The following is a 17,110-nucleotide window of genomic DNA, read 5'->3' as shown; positions in this document are numbered from 1 at the left end:
TACCTTAAAGGCAACACTTCTTACTGAGAACGTGATTGGATGACTTCACATCTAGCCATCTACACAACAACCAATCAGCAGCGAGTGGGCTGGACCACACGCCCTGACGTCACATGAAAAGAATAGAATCTGGAGCCGCCATAACAGCAAATCTATTTTAGGATATAGACAAATTTGTAAACAGAAAAGTTAGTAAAAATATACAAATTAATGTATTTGATATAATATTTTATTTTGTATTTCATGGTTTGGATAATAATTAAATTATATTGTGTAACTCTTGAATCTAAACCGTTTTAATCGACTTACTGTCCAACTCAGACAGTTTGGTACTATTTATAAAGAACAAAAAAGCAACTGAGTTTTTGTATTTCAAAATAATTACATTTGATTTGACTTCTTAAAAGATCACCTTGGCAGGTATCATTTAATTTTTTATTTTATTTTATTGTAAGTTATTTGTAATGTAAACCTCTTGTTTGTTGATAAAGTTTGTTAAAAAAAAAACCCTCCTCCAGCACAGCTGCTGTTCAAAGGGCTCACACTCTTTATGAAACATATTCACAGTGTCTGTTCACATCCAGGTGTTCCTACAGGGACAGGTAACCAGCTCCACACCTGTAGACCACTGAAGGACAGTCAGAGACTCGTCCTGAAGCCTCTCCACTGGTGTCCTGATGCTCATTTCAGGTCATTGTGGTTCTGAAAGATGAACTATCATCCCAGTCTCAGGTCTCATGATGCTACCACCACCGTGCTTCACTGTAGGATGTATTAGCATCATGATGCTACCACCACCGTGCTTCACTGTAGGATGTATTAGCATCATGATGCTACCACCACCGTGCTTCACTGTAGGATGTATTAGCATCATGATGCTACCACCACCGTGCTTCACTGCAGGATGTATTAGCATCATGATGCTACCACCACCGTGCTTCACTGCAGGATGTATTAGCATCATGATGCTACCACCACCGTGCTTCACTGCAGGATGTATTAGCATCATGATGCTACCACCACCGTGCTTCACTGCAGGATGTATTAGCATCATGATGCTACCACCACCGTGCTTCACTGTAGGATGTATTAGCATCATGATGCTACCACCACCGTGCTTCACTGTAGGATGTATTAGCATCATGATGCTACCACCACCGTGCTTCACTGCAGGATGTATTAGCATCATGATGCTACCACCACCGTGCTTCACTGCAGGATGTATTAGCATCATGATGCTACCACCACCGTGCTTCACTGCAGGATGTATTAGCATGTGATGTGATGTGCAGAACCACAGAAAAGGGTTTGGATATTTTTGAGAATAAGAGATTTCTGATTTTGACTTTTAATAAATTTGCAAAAACCTTGAAGAACATGTTTTAACTTTGTTATTATGGGTTAAAGATTGAGGCATAAATTTACCACAAAACAGTCATTAAAAGCACACAAAGCACCGGCTTAAGACTGTGATATTAGAAATAAACATCGACAATTAGAAACCTTAATTCGACTCTGCAGGACAAATCTGAATTATTGTGACTGCAGGAGTAATGACGTCATTGAGGCTCTCGGAGAGTCAGCCCAGCAGTAACAGGCTGATGAATGGACAGGCAACATGGTAACTGATTGGGCAGAGAGAGGATCGCAACATGAACGCATTATTGGCTGCATAGAGGAGTGTATAGGTCTGTGTATGGGATGGGAGACGTCATATTTTAGCGGGCGCGCGCATCCTCGGGCCGCTGAGAGTGGTCCTGATGCTGTGGCTCGTGCACGCGCATTACATCACTTTTCCCCTGCGTGATTGGCTGTTGGTCAACTCGTCCGCCTTGCCGTGCAGCAGCAACCACCGAGCTTCAGCATCGCGACGCGAGGGGCATTGGCGCCACCACCATCATCTTCCTCATCTCTTTAAATCCTAACACGGCTGCGTGGTGATCGCGTGCTCTTTCTCCTGCGCTGGCGGCTCGTTTCGAGGATGGCCGAGAGCGAGGCAGACACGCCGAGCACGCCGATCGAGTTTGAGAGCAAATACTTCGAGTTTGATGGAGTGCGGCTGCCGCCCTTCTGCAGAGGGAAGATGGAGGAGATCGCCAACTTCTCCCTCAGAAGTAGCGACATATGGATTGTGACGTACCCAAAGTCAGGTAAGCAGCCTCCTCCTTGGATGCATGCTGCTCTCTGTCTCTGCAGGACTCCGCTTATTTTATCAAAGTTTCCCAACATGCATAAAACAAACATACACGCTGCATCCGTCGCACACAGATCAGCTGTAGTTGTGGTCGTTTCCTGCGGACAGCCTGTGTTGCAGCACGAACAGGCCAGCTGCAGTCTGTAGTTCATGAACACATGTCAACAAATGAGGGACTCAGTTAAACTACATCGACTGATGTCTGTCTGGAGTCCAGCCGACACCTCTGATCTGGTCTCCATCATCCTCGTCACTGACACGCGCATCTGTAGAAGTTCATGTTTACATCCAGCTCTGGAGCGTCGTTGCGCAGCGCTGCCGCCGCTACCGCTGCCGCCGCTACCGCTGCCGCCGCTACCGCCGCTGCTAATGCTACTACTGCGGGTGGGTCCGATCATGTGACGGCTGGACGGTAGCGGGAGCGCTCTGTCACTGAGTGCAGGACCAGGTGAGGAGGGGGAGAGGGGGGGGGCAGAGACTCAACAGAACCTCAGCAGAAATCTTATTACACCAATACACACTCATACAGTGGAGAGAAGTAAAGGACTGTCAATCAAACGAAGAACACTGAACACAGGGAATAAGTTTGTGTGTGTGTGTGTGTGGTGTGTGTGTGTGTGTGTGTGTGTGTGTGTGTGTGTGTGTGTGTGTGTGTGTGTGTGTGTGTGTGGGGTGTGTGTGTGTGTGTGTGGTGTGTGTGTGTGTGTGTGTGTGTGTGTGTGTGTGTGTGCGCAACACAATATTTGTCTCAAGATTATTTGCTCATAAAATATTTTGATTGAGTCAGAAAGTGCTGCAGTGAATTGATTAGTGAGATATTTACTTCTCGTAGCAGGATGATTTATTCCAGGTGGTGAACTGTCAGCTGCTGTCTGACTGGGTTCCTTTTTGTATTTGTCAGTAACAACAGCTCCTTCAGATTCTTCCTATTTGATACTGTGAATTATCGTTTACCTTAAATACATTGGTACTCGGTGTCCCTGTTTGCAAACCACCTGAAGTGTTCTCATTGCTGAACTTTCGATGAGGACATGACTTCCCTTCCAGAGGAGAACCCTGTGTTCTCTCAGGAGTTCTGGTGGAGTCCGTCATGGTGGGACTGAAAGTTTCCTGTGTGCCGGCTGACTGACAGGAACATAAAGCTTCCTCCAAACATCCGCTATGGTTCCATTCAGGTGGTTTTGGTGCAGAGTGCTGAGCAGTATGTCTGACCTGCTGCTGTCTGCAGCTCAGAGCAGCTGGAACCTCCATGTTCTCAGTGAGCCACGTCACAAACTGACACTTATATGGTTTTAAGGAGGCTTTCCTAATTTGTGCAGACTGTAGTTTTTAAATGGACTCAAAGCCACACCACATGCTCAACAACATGCCAGTTAGCTAGATATATAATAACATAAAGTGCATTTCCAACACTCATACAGAGGGACGTTAGTGGCATGGAAGTCATGTATGTACACGTGAGAAATGAACAAATAAACGATGATACAACAAACTGTCGTTGGCCAATTTGATAAAACAAGATAATATATTGTGGCATCACGAGGGGCCAGGTAGTGGATGGGTGCTACATCCCCTTTGTAGATCGGCAGTCACACCACAAAATGGCCACCGATCTACAAACTGCAGGAGGAGGAAGGAAGGAGTGCATGGCTAGAAGGAGCGCCAAACGCCCTGTAGTCTGGAGGACTGCCTAATGGAGAGGACAGAACCAGGCTGAAGAGGAACTCAAGGAAGAAGACCCGGGAGCCGGTGGAACCGAGGACAGTCTAAGTTGACTTTTATTATTTAGTTAAACAACCCCTTATCTCCACTTGCGCGCTTTTGGTTGTTTTGCCCTTTTTTTGGATAAAGACAGTTACCCGAGTTATTAAGTGATAGAAGAATAAAACTTCAATTTTTTTTTTATGGGAATCGTTTGCTGTTTGCCTGTTTTTGGTTCATTCCCTTGTTCATTCTTATCAAGAATTACAGAGTGGATCTACTTGGTCTGAAAGGACAGGATCTTGCACACAGCGTCTGACAGAACTTACAGATACAGCTTCACATTTATAGGAAACGTAGTTAAAACAACACAAGGACGTCTGGTTTCCTCTTCAGGCTCCTCACACCCTAATAGAAGAGCTGGAGGTCAGCTGGAAGATGCAGACAGTCATAACAGCACACAGTTTATTACTTATGCAACGTTAGCAAAGTCAATAAACAGGAAACTGAACACAGCTTGTAAAATGCAGCTCGGCTTCATTCAAAGGTTAAAGCTGCAAAATGAACAGGTGATGACAGAGATACTTTGAATCAGTGACAGGAAGTTCAGTGGATGTGAAACGTTAGTGTGATGAGTTCTGCTGTAACGAGCCTGAAGACGTCATAAAAAAGGCCAGAAGTCAGAGCAACACGTCACATGACTGATTACAGTATGCAGCTGAACAACATGATGCAGGTTGAAGAGGCGTAGCTGTAGCGTCCTGCCGTCCACCTTCTGTCACCTGATCCAGAGACAGACAGACAGGCTCTGTGTGCAACATGCTGCTTCCTGTTTATGTTTTGCCCTCCAACCATTGGTTAGTTCTGCATGGCCCATCTAATTACGGCTCTGCTCAGTGGGAAAAATGTGTGACTGAAAAACTACACTAATATGTAGTTTATGTAAACAACGGGTGAAGTTATTACACCTGATGAGGGAAGTACTTCTCACGCTGCGGAGCATTGTAGCCTCTTTTAGCTCTTTGTTTTGGTTTTGCAGTCTGTTTTCACTAAAGCCCCAAACGGCAGCAGACAGTGTGAGCGGTTCGCCTCCGTAGTGACTGTTGAGATGGTTGTCATGGTTGTGATGGTTGTGATGGTTGTGATTGTTGTCATGGTTGTGATGGTTGTCATGGTTGTGATGGATGGTTGTGATGGTTGTGATGGTTGTCATGGTTGTGATGGCTGTCATGGTTGTGATGGTTGTGATGGATGGTTGTGATGGTTGTGATGGCTGTGATGGTTGTCATGGTTGAGATGGTTGTCATGGTTGTCATGGTTGAGATGGTTGTCATGGTTGTGATGGCTGTGATGGTTGTCATGGTTGTGATGGTTATCATGGTTGTGATGGCTGTGATGGTTGTCATGGTTGTGATGGTTGTCATGGTTGTGATGGCTGTCATGGTTGTGATGGCTGTGATGGTTGTCATGGTTGTGATGGTTGTCATGGTTGTGATGGCTGTGATGGTTGTCATGGTTGTGATTGTTGTCATGGTTGTGATGGCTGTCATGGTTGTGATGGATGGTTGTGATGGCTGTGATGGTTGTGATGGCTGTGATGATTGTCATGGTTGTGATGGTTGTCATGGTTGTGATGGCTGTGATGGTTGTCATGGTTGAGATGGTTGTCATGGTTGTGATGGCTGTGATGGTTGTCATGGTTGTGATGGTTATCATGGTTGTGATGGTTGTGATGGATGGTTGTGATGGTTGTGATGGCTGTGAAGGTTGTCATGGTTGAGATGGTTGTCATGGTTGTGATGGCTGTGATGGTTGTCATGGTTGTGATGGTTATCATGGTTGTGATGGTTGTGATGGATGGTTGTGATGGTTGTGATGGCTGTGATGGTTGTCATGGTTGAGATGGTTGTCATGGTTGTGATGGCTGTGATGGTTGTCATGGTTGTGATGGTTGTGATGGTTGTCATGGTTGTGATGGCTGTCATGGTTGTGATGGCTGTGATGGTTGTCATGGTTGTGATGGTTGAGATGGTTGTCATGGTTGTGATGGCTGTGATGGTTGTCATGGTTGTGATGGTTGTCATGGTTGTGATGGTTGTCATGGTTGTGATGGCTGTGATGGTTGTCATGGTTGTGATGGCTGTCATGGTTGTGATGGCTGTCATGGTTGTGATGGTTGTGATGGATGGCTGTGATGGTTGTGATGGCTGTGATGGTTGTCATGGTTGTGATGGCTGTCATGGTTGTGATGGTTGTGATGGATGGTTGTGATGGTTGTGATGGCTGTGATGGTTGTCATGGTTGAGATGGTTGTCATGGTTGTCATGGTTGAGATGGTTGTCATGGTTGTGATGGCTGTGATGGTTGTCATGGTTGTGATGGTTATCATGGTTGTGATGGCTGTGATGGTTGTCATGGTTGTGATGGTTGTCATGGTTGTGATGGCTGTCATGGTTGTGATGGCTGTGATGGTTGTCATGGTTGTGATGGTTGTCATGGTTGTGATGGCTGTGATGGTTGTCATGGTTGAGATGGTTGTCATGGTTGTCATGGTTGAGATGGTTGTCATGGTTGTCATGGTTGTGATGGTTGTCATGGTTGTGATGGTTGTCATGGTTGTGATGGCTGTGATGGTTGTCATGGTTGTGATGGCTGTCATGGTTGTGATGGCTGTCATGGTTGTGATGGTTGTGATGGATGGCTGTGATGGTTGTGATGGCTGTGATGGTTGTCATGGTTGTGATGGCTGTCATGGTTGTGATGGTTGTGATGGATGGTTGTGATGGCTGTGATGGTTGTCATGGTTGAGATGGTTGTCATGGTTGTGATGGCTGTGATGGTTGTCATGGTTGTGATGGTTATCATGGTTGTGATGGCTGTGATGGTTGTCATGGTTGTGATGGTTGTCATGGTTCTGATGGCTGTCATGGTTGTGATGGCTGTGATGGTTGTCATGGTTGAGATGGTTGTCATGGTTGTCATGGTTGAGATGGTTGTCATGGTTGTGATGGCTGTGATGGTTGTCATGGTTGTGATGGTTATCATGGTTGTGATGGTTGTGATGGTTGTCATGGTTGTGATGGTTGTCATGGTTGTGATGGCTGTCATGGTTGTGATGGCTGTGATGGTTGTCATGGTTGTGATGGTTGTCATAGTTGTGATGGCTGTGATGGTTGTGATGGTTGTCATGGTTGAGATGGTTGTCATGGTTGTGATGGCTGTGATGGTTGTCATGGTTGTGATGGTTATCATGGTTGTGATGGTTGTGATGGATGGTTGTGATGGTTGTGATGGCTGTGAAGGTTGTCATGGTTGAGATGGTTGTCATGGTTGTGATGGCTGTGATGGTTGTCATGGTTGTGATGGTTATCATGGTTGTGATGGTTGTGATGGATGGTTGTGATGGTTGTGATGGCTGTGATGGTTGTCATGGTTGAGATGGTTGTCATGGTTGTGATGGCTGTGATGGTTGTCATGGTTGTGATGGTTGTGATGGTTGTCATGGTTGTGATGGCTGTCATGGTTGTGATGGCTGTGATGGTTGTCATGGTTGTGATGGTTGAGATGGTTGTCATGGTTGTGATGGCTGTGATGGTTGTCATGGTTGTGATGGTTGTCATGGTTGTGATGGTTGTCATGGTTGTGATGGCTGTGATGGTTGTCATGGTTGTGATGGTTGTCATGGTTGTGATGGTTGTCATGGTTGTGATGGTTATCATGGTTGTGATGGTTGTCATGGTTGTGATGGTTGTCATGGTTGTGATGGCTGTCATGGTTGTGATGGCTGTGATGGTTGTCATGGTTGTGATGGTTGTCATAGTTGTGATGGCTGTGATGGTTGTCATGGTTGTGATTGTTGTCATGGTTGTGATGGATGGTTGTGATGGCTGTGATGGTTGTCATGGTTGTGATGGTTGTCATGGTTGTGATGGCTGTGATGGTTGTCATGGTTGAGATGGTTGTCATGGTTGTGATGGCTGTGATGGTTGTCATGGTTGTGATGGTTGTCATGGTTGTGATGGCTGTGATGGTTGTCATGGTTGAGATGGTTGTCATGGTTGTGATGGCTGTGATGGTTGTCATGGTTGTGATGGTTATCATGGTTGTGATGGTTGTGATGGATGGTTGTGATGGTTGTGATGGCTGTAAAGGTTGTCATGGTTGAGATGGTTGTCATGGTTGTGATGGCTGTGATGGTTGTCATGGTTGTGATGGTTATCATGGTTGTGATGGTTGTGATGGATGGTTGTGATGGTTGTGATGGCTGTGATGGTTGTCATGGTTGAGATGGTTGTCATGGTTGTGATGCTGTGATGGTTGTCATGGTTGTGATGGTTGTGATGGTTGTCATGGTTGTGATGGCTGTCATGGTTGTGATGGCTGTGATGGTTGTCATGGTTGTGATGGTTGAGATGGTTGTCATGGTTGTGATGGCTGTGATGGTTGTCATGGTTGTGATGGTTGTCATGGTTGTGATGGTTGTCATGGTTGTGATGGCTGTGATGGTTGTCATGCTTGTGATGGCTGTCATGGTTGTGATGGCTGTCATGGTTGTGATGGTTGTGATGGATGGCTGTGATGGTTGTGATGGCTGTGATGGTTGTCATGGTTGTGATGGCTGTCATGGTTGTGATGGTTGTGATGGATGGTTGTGATGGCTGTGATGGTTGTCATGGTTGAGATGGTTGTCATGGTTGTGATGGCTGTGATGGTTGTCATGGTTGTGATGGTTATCATGGTTGTGATGGCTGTGATGGTTGTCATGGTTGTGATGGTTGTCATGGTTCTGATGGCTGTCATGGTTGTGATGGCTGTGATGGTTGTCATGGTTGAGATGGTTGTCATGGTTGTCATGGTTGAGATGGTTGTCATGGTTGTGATGGCTGTGATGGTTGTCATGGTTGTGATGGTTATCATGGTTGTGATGGTTGTGATGGTTGTCATGGTTGTGATGGTTGTCATGGTTGTGATGGCTGTCATGGTTGTGATGGCTGTGATGGTTGTCATGGTTGTGATGGTTGTCATGGTTGTGATGGCTGTGATGGTTGTCATGGTTGTGATTGTTGTCATGGTTGTGATGGATGGTTGTGATGGCTGTGATGGTTGTGATGGCTGTGATGGTTGTCATGGTTGTGATGGTTGTCATGGTTGTGATGGCTGTGATGGTTGTCATGGTTGAGATGGTTGTCATGGTTGTGATGGCTGTGATGGTTGTCATGGTTGTGATGGTTATCATGGTTGTGATGGTTGTGATGGATGGTTGTGATGGTTGTGATGGCTGTGATGGTTGTCATGGTTGAGATGGTTGTCATGGTTGTGATGGCTGTGATGGTTGTCATGGTTGTGATGGTTGTGATGGTTGTGATGGTTGTGATGGCTGTCATGGTTGTGATGGCTGTGATGGTTGTCATGGTTGTGATGGTTGTCATGGTTGTGATGGCTGTGATGGTTGTCATGGTTGTGATGGTTGTCATGGTTGTGATGGCTGTGATGGTTGTCATGGTTGTGATGGTTGTCATGGTTGTGATGGCTGTGATGGTTGTCATGGTTGTGATGGTTGTCATGGTTGTGATGGCTGTGATGGTTGTCATGGTTGTGATGGTTGAGATGGTTGTCATGGTTGTGATGGCTGTGATGGTTGTCATGGTTGTGATGGTTGTCATGGTTGTGATGGCTGTGATGGTTGTCATGGTTGTGATGGCTGTCATGGTTGTGATGGTTGTGATGGATGGTTGTGATGGCTGTGATGGCTGTGATGGTTGTCATGGTTGTGATGGTTATCATGGTTGTGATGGCTGTGATGGTTGTCATGGTTGTGATGGTTGTCATGGTTCTGATGGCTGTCATGGTTGTGATGGCTGTGATGGTTGTCATGGTTGAGATGGTTGTCATGGTTGTCATGGTTGTCATGGTTGAGATGGTTGTCATGGTTGTGATGGCTGTGATGGTTGTCATGGTTGTGATGGTTATCATGGTTGTGATGGTTGTGATGGTTGTCATGGTTGTGATGGTTGTCATGGTTGTGATGGCTGTCATGGTTGTGATGGCTGTGATGGTTGTCATGGTTGTGATGGTTGTCATGGTTGTGATGGCTGTGATGGTTGTCATGGTTGTGATTGTTGTCATGGTTGTGATGGCTGTCATGGTTGTGATGGATGGTTGTGATGGCTGTGATGGTTGTGATGGCTGTGATGGTTGTCATGGTTGTGATGGTTGTCATGGTTGTGATGGCTGTGATGGTTGTCATGGTTGTGATGGTTATCATGGTTGTGATGGTTGTGATGGATGGTTGTGATGGTTGTGATGGCTGTGATGGTTGTCATGGTTGAGATGGTTGTCATGGTTGTGATGGCTGTGATGGTTGTGATGGCTGTGATGGTTGTCATGGTTGTGTTGGTTGTCATGGTTGTGATGGCTGTGATGATTGTCATGGTTGAGATGGTTGTCATGGTTGTGATGGCTGTGATGGTTGTCATGGTTGTGATGGTTATCATGGTTGTGATGGTTGTGATGGATGGTTGTGATGGTTGTGATGGCTGTGATGGTTGTCATGGTTGAGATGGTTGTCATGGTTGTGATGGCTGTGATGGTTGTCATGGTTGTGATGGTTGTGATGGTTGTCATGGTTGTGATGGCTGTCATGGTTGTGATGGCTGTGATGGTTGTCATGGCTGTGATGGTTGTGATGGTTGTGATGGCTGTGATGGTTGTCATGGTTGTGATGGTTGTCATGGTTGTGATGGCTGTGATGGTTGTCATGGTTGTGATGGTTGTCATGGTTGTGATGGCTGTGATGGTTGTCATGGTTGTGATGGTTGTCATGGTTGTGATGGCTGTGATGGTTGTCATGGTTGTGATGGTTGTCATGGTTGTGATGGCTGTGATGGTTGTCATGGTTGTGATGGTTGAGATGGTTGTCATGGTTGTGATGGCTGTGATGGTTGTCATGGTTGTGATGGTTGTCATGGTTGTGATGGCTGTGATGGTTGTCATGGTTGTGATGGCTGTCATGGTTGTGATGGCTGTCATGGTTGTGATGGTTGTGATGGATGGCTGTGATGGTTGTGATGGCTGTGATGGTTATCATGGTTGTGATGGCTGTCATGGTTATGATGGTTGTGATGGATGGTTGTGATGGTTGTGATGGCTGTGATGGTTGTCATGGTTGAGATGGTTGTCATGGTTGTGATGGCTGTGATGGTTGTCATGGTTGTGATGGTTGTCATGGTTCTGATGGCTATCATGGTTGTGATGGCTGTGATGGTTGTCATGGTTGTGATGGTTGTCATGGTTGTGATGGCTGTGATGGTTGTCATGGTTGAGATGGTTGTCATGGTTGTGATGGCTGTGATGGTTGTCATGGTTGTGATGATTGTGATGGTTGTCATGGTTGTGATGGCTGTCATGGTTGTGATGGCTGTGATGGTTGTCATGGTTGTGATGGTTGTCATGGTTGTGATGGCTGTGATGGTTGTCATGGTTGTCATGGTTGTGATTGTTGTCATGGTTGTGATGGCTGTCATGGTTGTGATGGATGGTTGTGATGGTTGTGATGGTTGTGATGGCTGTGATGGTTGTCATGGTTGTGATGGTTGTCATGGTTGTGATGGCTGTGATGGTTGTCATGGTTGTGATGGTTGTCATAGTTGTGATGGCTGTGATGGTTGTCATGGTTGTGATGGTTGTCATGGTTGTGATGGCTGTGATGGTTGTCATGGTTGTGATGGTTGTCATGGTTGTGATGGCTGTGATGGTTGGCATGGTTGTGATGGCTGTGATGGTTGTCATGGTTGTGATTGTTGTCATGGTTGTGATGGCTGTCATGGTTGTGATGGTTGTGATGGCTTTCATGGTTGTGATGGTTGTGATGGATGGTTGTGATGGCTGTGATGGTTGTGATGTTTGTCATGGTTGTGATGGCTGTCATGGTTGTGATGGTTGTGATGGATGGTTGTGATGGTTGTGATGGCTGTGATGGCTGTCATGGTTGTGATGGATGGTTGTGATGGTTGTGATGGCTGTGATGGTTGTCATGGTTGTGATGGTTGTGATGGATGGTTGTGATGGTTGTGATGGCTGTGATGGTTGTCATGGTTGAGATGGTTGTCATGGTTGTGATGGCTGTGATGGTTGTCATGGTTGTGATGGTTGTCATGGTTGTGATGGCTGTGATGGTTGTCATGGTTGTGATGGTTGTCATGGTTGTGATGGCTGTCATGGTTGTGATGGCTGTGATGGTTGTCATGGTTGTGATGGTTGTCATGGTTGTGATGACTGTGATGGTTGTCATGGTTGTGATTGTTGTCATGGTTGTGATGGCTGTCATGGTTGTGATGGTTGTGATGGATGGTTGTGATGGCTGGGATGGTTGTCATGGTTGTGATTGTTGTCATGGTTGTGATGGCTGTCATGGTTGTGATGGTTGTGATGGATGTTTGTGATGGCTGGGATGGTTGTGATGGCTGTGATGGTTGTCATGGTTGTGATTGTTGTCATGGCTGTGATGGCTGTCATGGTTGTGATGGTTGTCATGGTTGTGATGGCTGTCATGGTTGTGATGGTTGTGATGGATGGTTGTGATGGTTGTGATGGCTGTGATGGTTGTCATGGTTGTGATGGTTGTGATGGATTGTTGTGATGGTTGTGATGGCTGTGATGGTTGTCATGGTTGTGATGGCTGTCATAGTTGTGATGGTTGTGATGGATGGTTGTGATGGTTGTGATGGCTGTGATGGTTGTCATGGTTGAGATGGTTGTCATGGTTGTGATGGCTGTGACGGTTGTCATGGTTGTGATGGTTGTCATGGTTGTGATGGCTGTGATGGTTGTCATGGTTGTGATGGCTGTCATGGTTGTGATGGCTGTGATGGTTGTCATGGTTGTGATGGTTGTCATGGTTGTGATGGTTGTCATGGTTGTGATGGCTGTGATGGTTGTCATGGTTGTGATGGCTGTCATGGTTGTGATGGCTGTGATGGTTGTCATGGTTGTGATGGTTGTCATGGTTGTGATGGCTGTGATGGTTGTCATGGTTGTGATTGTTGTCATGGTTGTGATTGTTGTCATGGTTGTGATGGTTGTGATAGATGGTTGTGATGGCTGTGATGGTTGTGATGGTTGTCATGGTTGTGATGGTTGTCATGGTTGTGATGGTTGTGATGGATGGTTGTGATGGTTGTGATGGTTGAGATGGTTGTCATGGTTGTGATGGCTGTGACGGTTGTCATGGTTGTGATGGTTGTCATGGTTGTGATGGCTGTGATGGTTGTCATGGTTGTGATTGTTGTCATGGTTGTGATGGTTGTGATAGATGGTTGTGATGGCTGTGATGGTTGTGATGGTTGTCATGGTTGAGATGATTGTCATGGTTGTGATGGCTGTGACGGTTGTCATGGTTGTGATGGTTGTCATGGTTGTGATGGCTGTCATGGTTGTGATGGCTGTGATGGTTGTCATGGTTGTGATGGTTGTCATGGTTGTGATGGCTGTGATGGTTGTCATGGTTGTGATGGCTGTCATGGTTGTGATGGCTGTGATGGTTGTCATGGTTGTGATGGTTGTCATGGTTGTGATGGCTGTGATGGTTGTCATGGTTGTGATTGTTGTCATGGTTGTGATTGTTGTCATGGTTGTGATGGTTGTGATAGATGGTTGTGATGGCTGTGATGGTTGTCATGGTTGTGATGGTTGTGATGGTTGTCATGGTTGTGATTGTTGTCATGGTTGTGATGGTTGTGATGGATGGTTGTGATGGTTGTGATGGCTGTGATGTTGTCATGGTTGAGATGGTTGTCATGGTTGTGATGGCTGTGACGGTTGTCATGGTTGTGATGGTTGTCATGGTTGTGATGGTTGTCATGGTTGTGATGTCTGTCATGGTTGTGATGGCTGTGATGGTTGTCATGATTGTGATGGTTGTCATGGTTGTGATGGCTGTGATGGTTGTCATGGTTGTGATTGTTGTCATGGTTGTGATTGTTGTCATGGTTGTGATAGATGGTTGTGATGGCTGTGATGGTTGTGATGGTTGTCATGGTTGTGATGGTTGTCATGGTTGTCATGGTTGTGATGGTTGTCATGGTTGTGATGGTTGTCATGGTTGTGATTGTTCAGACCGGATGAGATGGTCGCTGTGTCATCATCGTGTCCAGCGTATGCATTGATCTGTCCATCCCTGGTCAGCAGTAAGAGGACAGTATGACTTTGACCTGTCGTCCACATTGACGTGCCTTCGTGATCCTCATCAGTCTCATTATGAACCCTGTATGACTAAATACATCAAAGACAGACTCAGATGTTTCCAGGGAACGAAGCTGTTTATTATCCCAGAATGTTGACCATCTGCAGGGTTAAAAGACTGAAAAACTTCTTCTCATCAGTTTGTCTCAGCAGGTGTCTCCTTTATATTTATTAATGAAAATGATGTCGGGTCTGAACTCAACGTCCTTCACATGAAACTGTTTCAGTTTCTCTGCAGTTTCCTTCGACATCACTGATCTCCATGTGAGACACTTAAAGGATGTCTGAAGCAGACAGGTGTCTCCCTGTCTCCTCCTCCTTCTCCTTCTCCTCCTCCTGCTCTGAGCTGCTGTTTGTCTCCTCTGCTGCAGAGAAGTGAAGCACATGGCACAGCACATGGTTGGGATGCTGCAGAACTGTGATGCCATTGGCTCACAATAACAGCTTGGCCAATGGGATTGTCAGGATTCTGTAAACCAAACAGAGGAGGGTTTAAAAGGGGGGGTGGGGTGGAAGATGGTGCTCCAGTTTATTGTGTGATGGCCGAGCATTATGTCTGTTTAGACAGCAGCCATGTGTTCACGCACACACAGAAACTCATCTTCCTCTGTCTTTTAGCTGTGACTGTTTGTTCAGATTTAGACTTTATTAATCCCACAGTAGGAAATTTAGTATTCACAGCAGCATAGAAACACAAAAAAGTGCACACATAAACAAGTAAGATCAATGAATAAATAAATACACACACACAGGCTGTATACACAAAAACAAATAAAATAAAATAAAATAACAATAAATAAATACAGCCTGGGATGAATGGAATATGTCAGGTGCTGTGAAAGGAGATGAACAGTGCAACGTTATTTTATGGTGTTGAACAGTCTGACAGCTGTTGGAACAAACAACCTGCAGGTGGCGCTCCTTCCTGCTCTGATGGTGCAGCAGTCTGAAGGAGCTGTTTAAAGCTCCTACAGCCTCATGGAGGGTGAGGTGGTGCCCATGATTGATGTCAGCTTGGCTAACATCCTCCTCTCACCCACCTCCACTATGTTCACCTTCCCCATCTTTATTATTGTAACCATGGCGACTAGGTGCCTTAAAAAAGTACTTGATTTAATGCAAATATGACCTTTTACCACAGCATCGTCACATCATAACAGGCAGAGTTATTCATGTTGAACCGCTGATCTGAGACAGGTGTCCTCCTGCTGTGGACATGAAGGGACAGACATCCTAGCCTGAGGCTGGACCAGAGCTTCACCCAGCAGGGAGAGTCTGATGAGGGGCGAACATGGAGGTGGAGACTGGATCTGTCTCTGCTGCACCACCTTTAACCCTTCTTTATTTCATCTGTCCCTCACAGTTCTGTGGTTTGATTTGTTGAAACACCCATGCAGCCTGTGAGAAGATATTAACATCTTCATCCTTTAACCCCTTCTGTCCTGGAGCTCCGTGTCCTGGTACCAGACCTTCTGCTATAAAAACGCAACCAGCGGCATTTTTAAAGGTCGCTGGCGTGACCTCGTCACTCAAGAGGCTGCCTTCTATAACTCACATGCTTCATGTTTGTTTTTTGGTTTGTAGTTTTTCACCTGTTACTGACTGAATCTGGGGATATTTATTCTCAGATAGAAAACTTAAAACTACAGAGCAAGAAAATATCATCATCCACACATTCTGTCAGGATCTCTGTCTGACCCTGTGATCTCTTCTCCTCATGCTGTCATTCCCTGTTTATTGTGTTTTGGTCTTTGTCTCTCCACTTCCTGCCTCTGGACACCTCCCATGGCCACGCCCCCTGATTGGTGCACAGCTGCTGACAATCCTGCTAATTACCACCTGGCACTATATCAACCCTGGTCCTGCAGTCCTGGGTTGTCGGTTCATTACGTCTACTCACCTGCAACCTGCCGTCAAACCTACAAGCTGCCTGTCCCCTCGTGTCCCCTCGTGTCCCCTCGGCCTTATCTGATGCCCTGCGGCGGTCTACGGGTCCACTCAACCGACAGACCACTCGACCTGTCCTCCGCCGTACGGTTCGGTCCGGTGTGGAGCGCGGGGACGCGTACAGCCACTGTTTTGGACTAGCTGCTCCTGCCAGAGTCCCTCTGGTTCCTCCACGTCTGTCTCACGGCTGCTCCCCCGGTGTGTTGGGACTCAGCCTCAGCAGAAGAACTCAGTCTCTGCCTGCCTCTGCTGGCCAACTCTAACTGTTAAACCCTCACACACAGCCTCACCTCCATCTACAACTCCTGTTAACAATACATTTTATTCTCACCATCTACGCCTGTGGTCTGCTATTGGGTCTGATCCAGAACCCCTGTGACACATTCAGGTTTTCAGAACTTTAGCTCAGTTTATAAGGAAAGGTTAAACTCGGATTCAGAAGTTCTCCTGATCTTCATCCAAACATAACAAAAGGTTTGAGAAAATAATCTAAAAAAAAAGAATTGAAATGAACTTCTGTCCACGTGTGGAGGAGAGCATGTCATCCTGAAACCATGACTGGTTACAGCCTCCAGCCTTCAGTTAGTCAGCAGACAGGACTGGTTCTGAGGTCCAAGACTGAGCGCTGCTCCTCCTCACAGGTCAGCTCCTTCTACATCACTGCTGAGGTGACTCTTTAGATATCAGCTCTGAACCGACAACGTCTCCTCACTGAGACAGACGGTGTTCGTTTAACCCCTGATGTCAACATCGCTCCATGTCCTTATGGAGCGCCTTTCACGTCCTGTGGCCCTTTGGAATGACCTCTGACCTCTGACCTCTGCACCACACACAGTCTCAAGTTGTTTCTACTAAATAAAAACATCACTTACACCCGACCACGATAACCCAGCAGGCCGATATCAGATATCTGCAGATATCAGCAAGTCTTCAGCACAGCGTCATGATCTCGTTTAATTTGATCCGTTTTCTGTTCTTTAGTTTGAAAACTTTTGTTTTTTTATACTTTATTTTCAGCCCGACGTTTTC

General features: G+C 46.1%; 1 protein-coding gene across 1 annotated transcript in view; it reads left to right on the top strand.

The window, feature by feature from the left end:
* The first annotated feature begins 1,687 nt into the window (after positions 1-1,687).
* Positions 1,688-17,110, top strand: part of sult4a1 (sulfotransferase family 4A, member 1) — a 43,128-nt gene continuing 27,705 nt past the window's right edge. The window contains exon 1 of the mRNA XM_069156328.1: positions 1,688-2,150. Coding sequence (XP_069012429.1) covers positions 1,982-2,150 — 169 coding nt within the window. The 5' untranslated portion in view covers positions 1,688-1,981. The remainder of the gene's footprint in view (positions 2,151-17,110) is intronic.

Source organism: Embiotoca jacksoni, unplaced genomic scaffold (genome assembly GCF_022577435.1).
Source record: "Embiotoca jacksoni isolate LCO1_2020_lvr unplaced genomic scaffold, fEmbJac1.0.p SCAF_21, whole genome shotgun sequence".
Classification (NCBI taxonomy): Eukaryota; Metazoa; Chordata; class Actinopteri; family Embiotocidae; genus Embiotoca; species Embiotoca jacksoni.
This window is presented reverse-complemented; position numbering and strand designations above follow the sequence as displayed.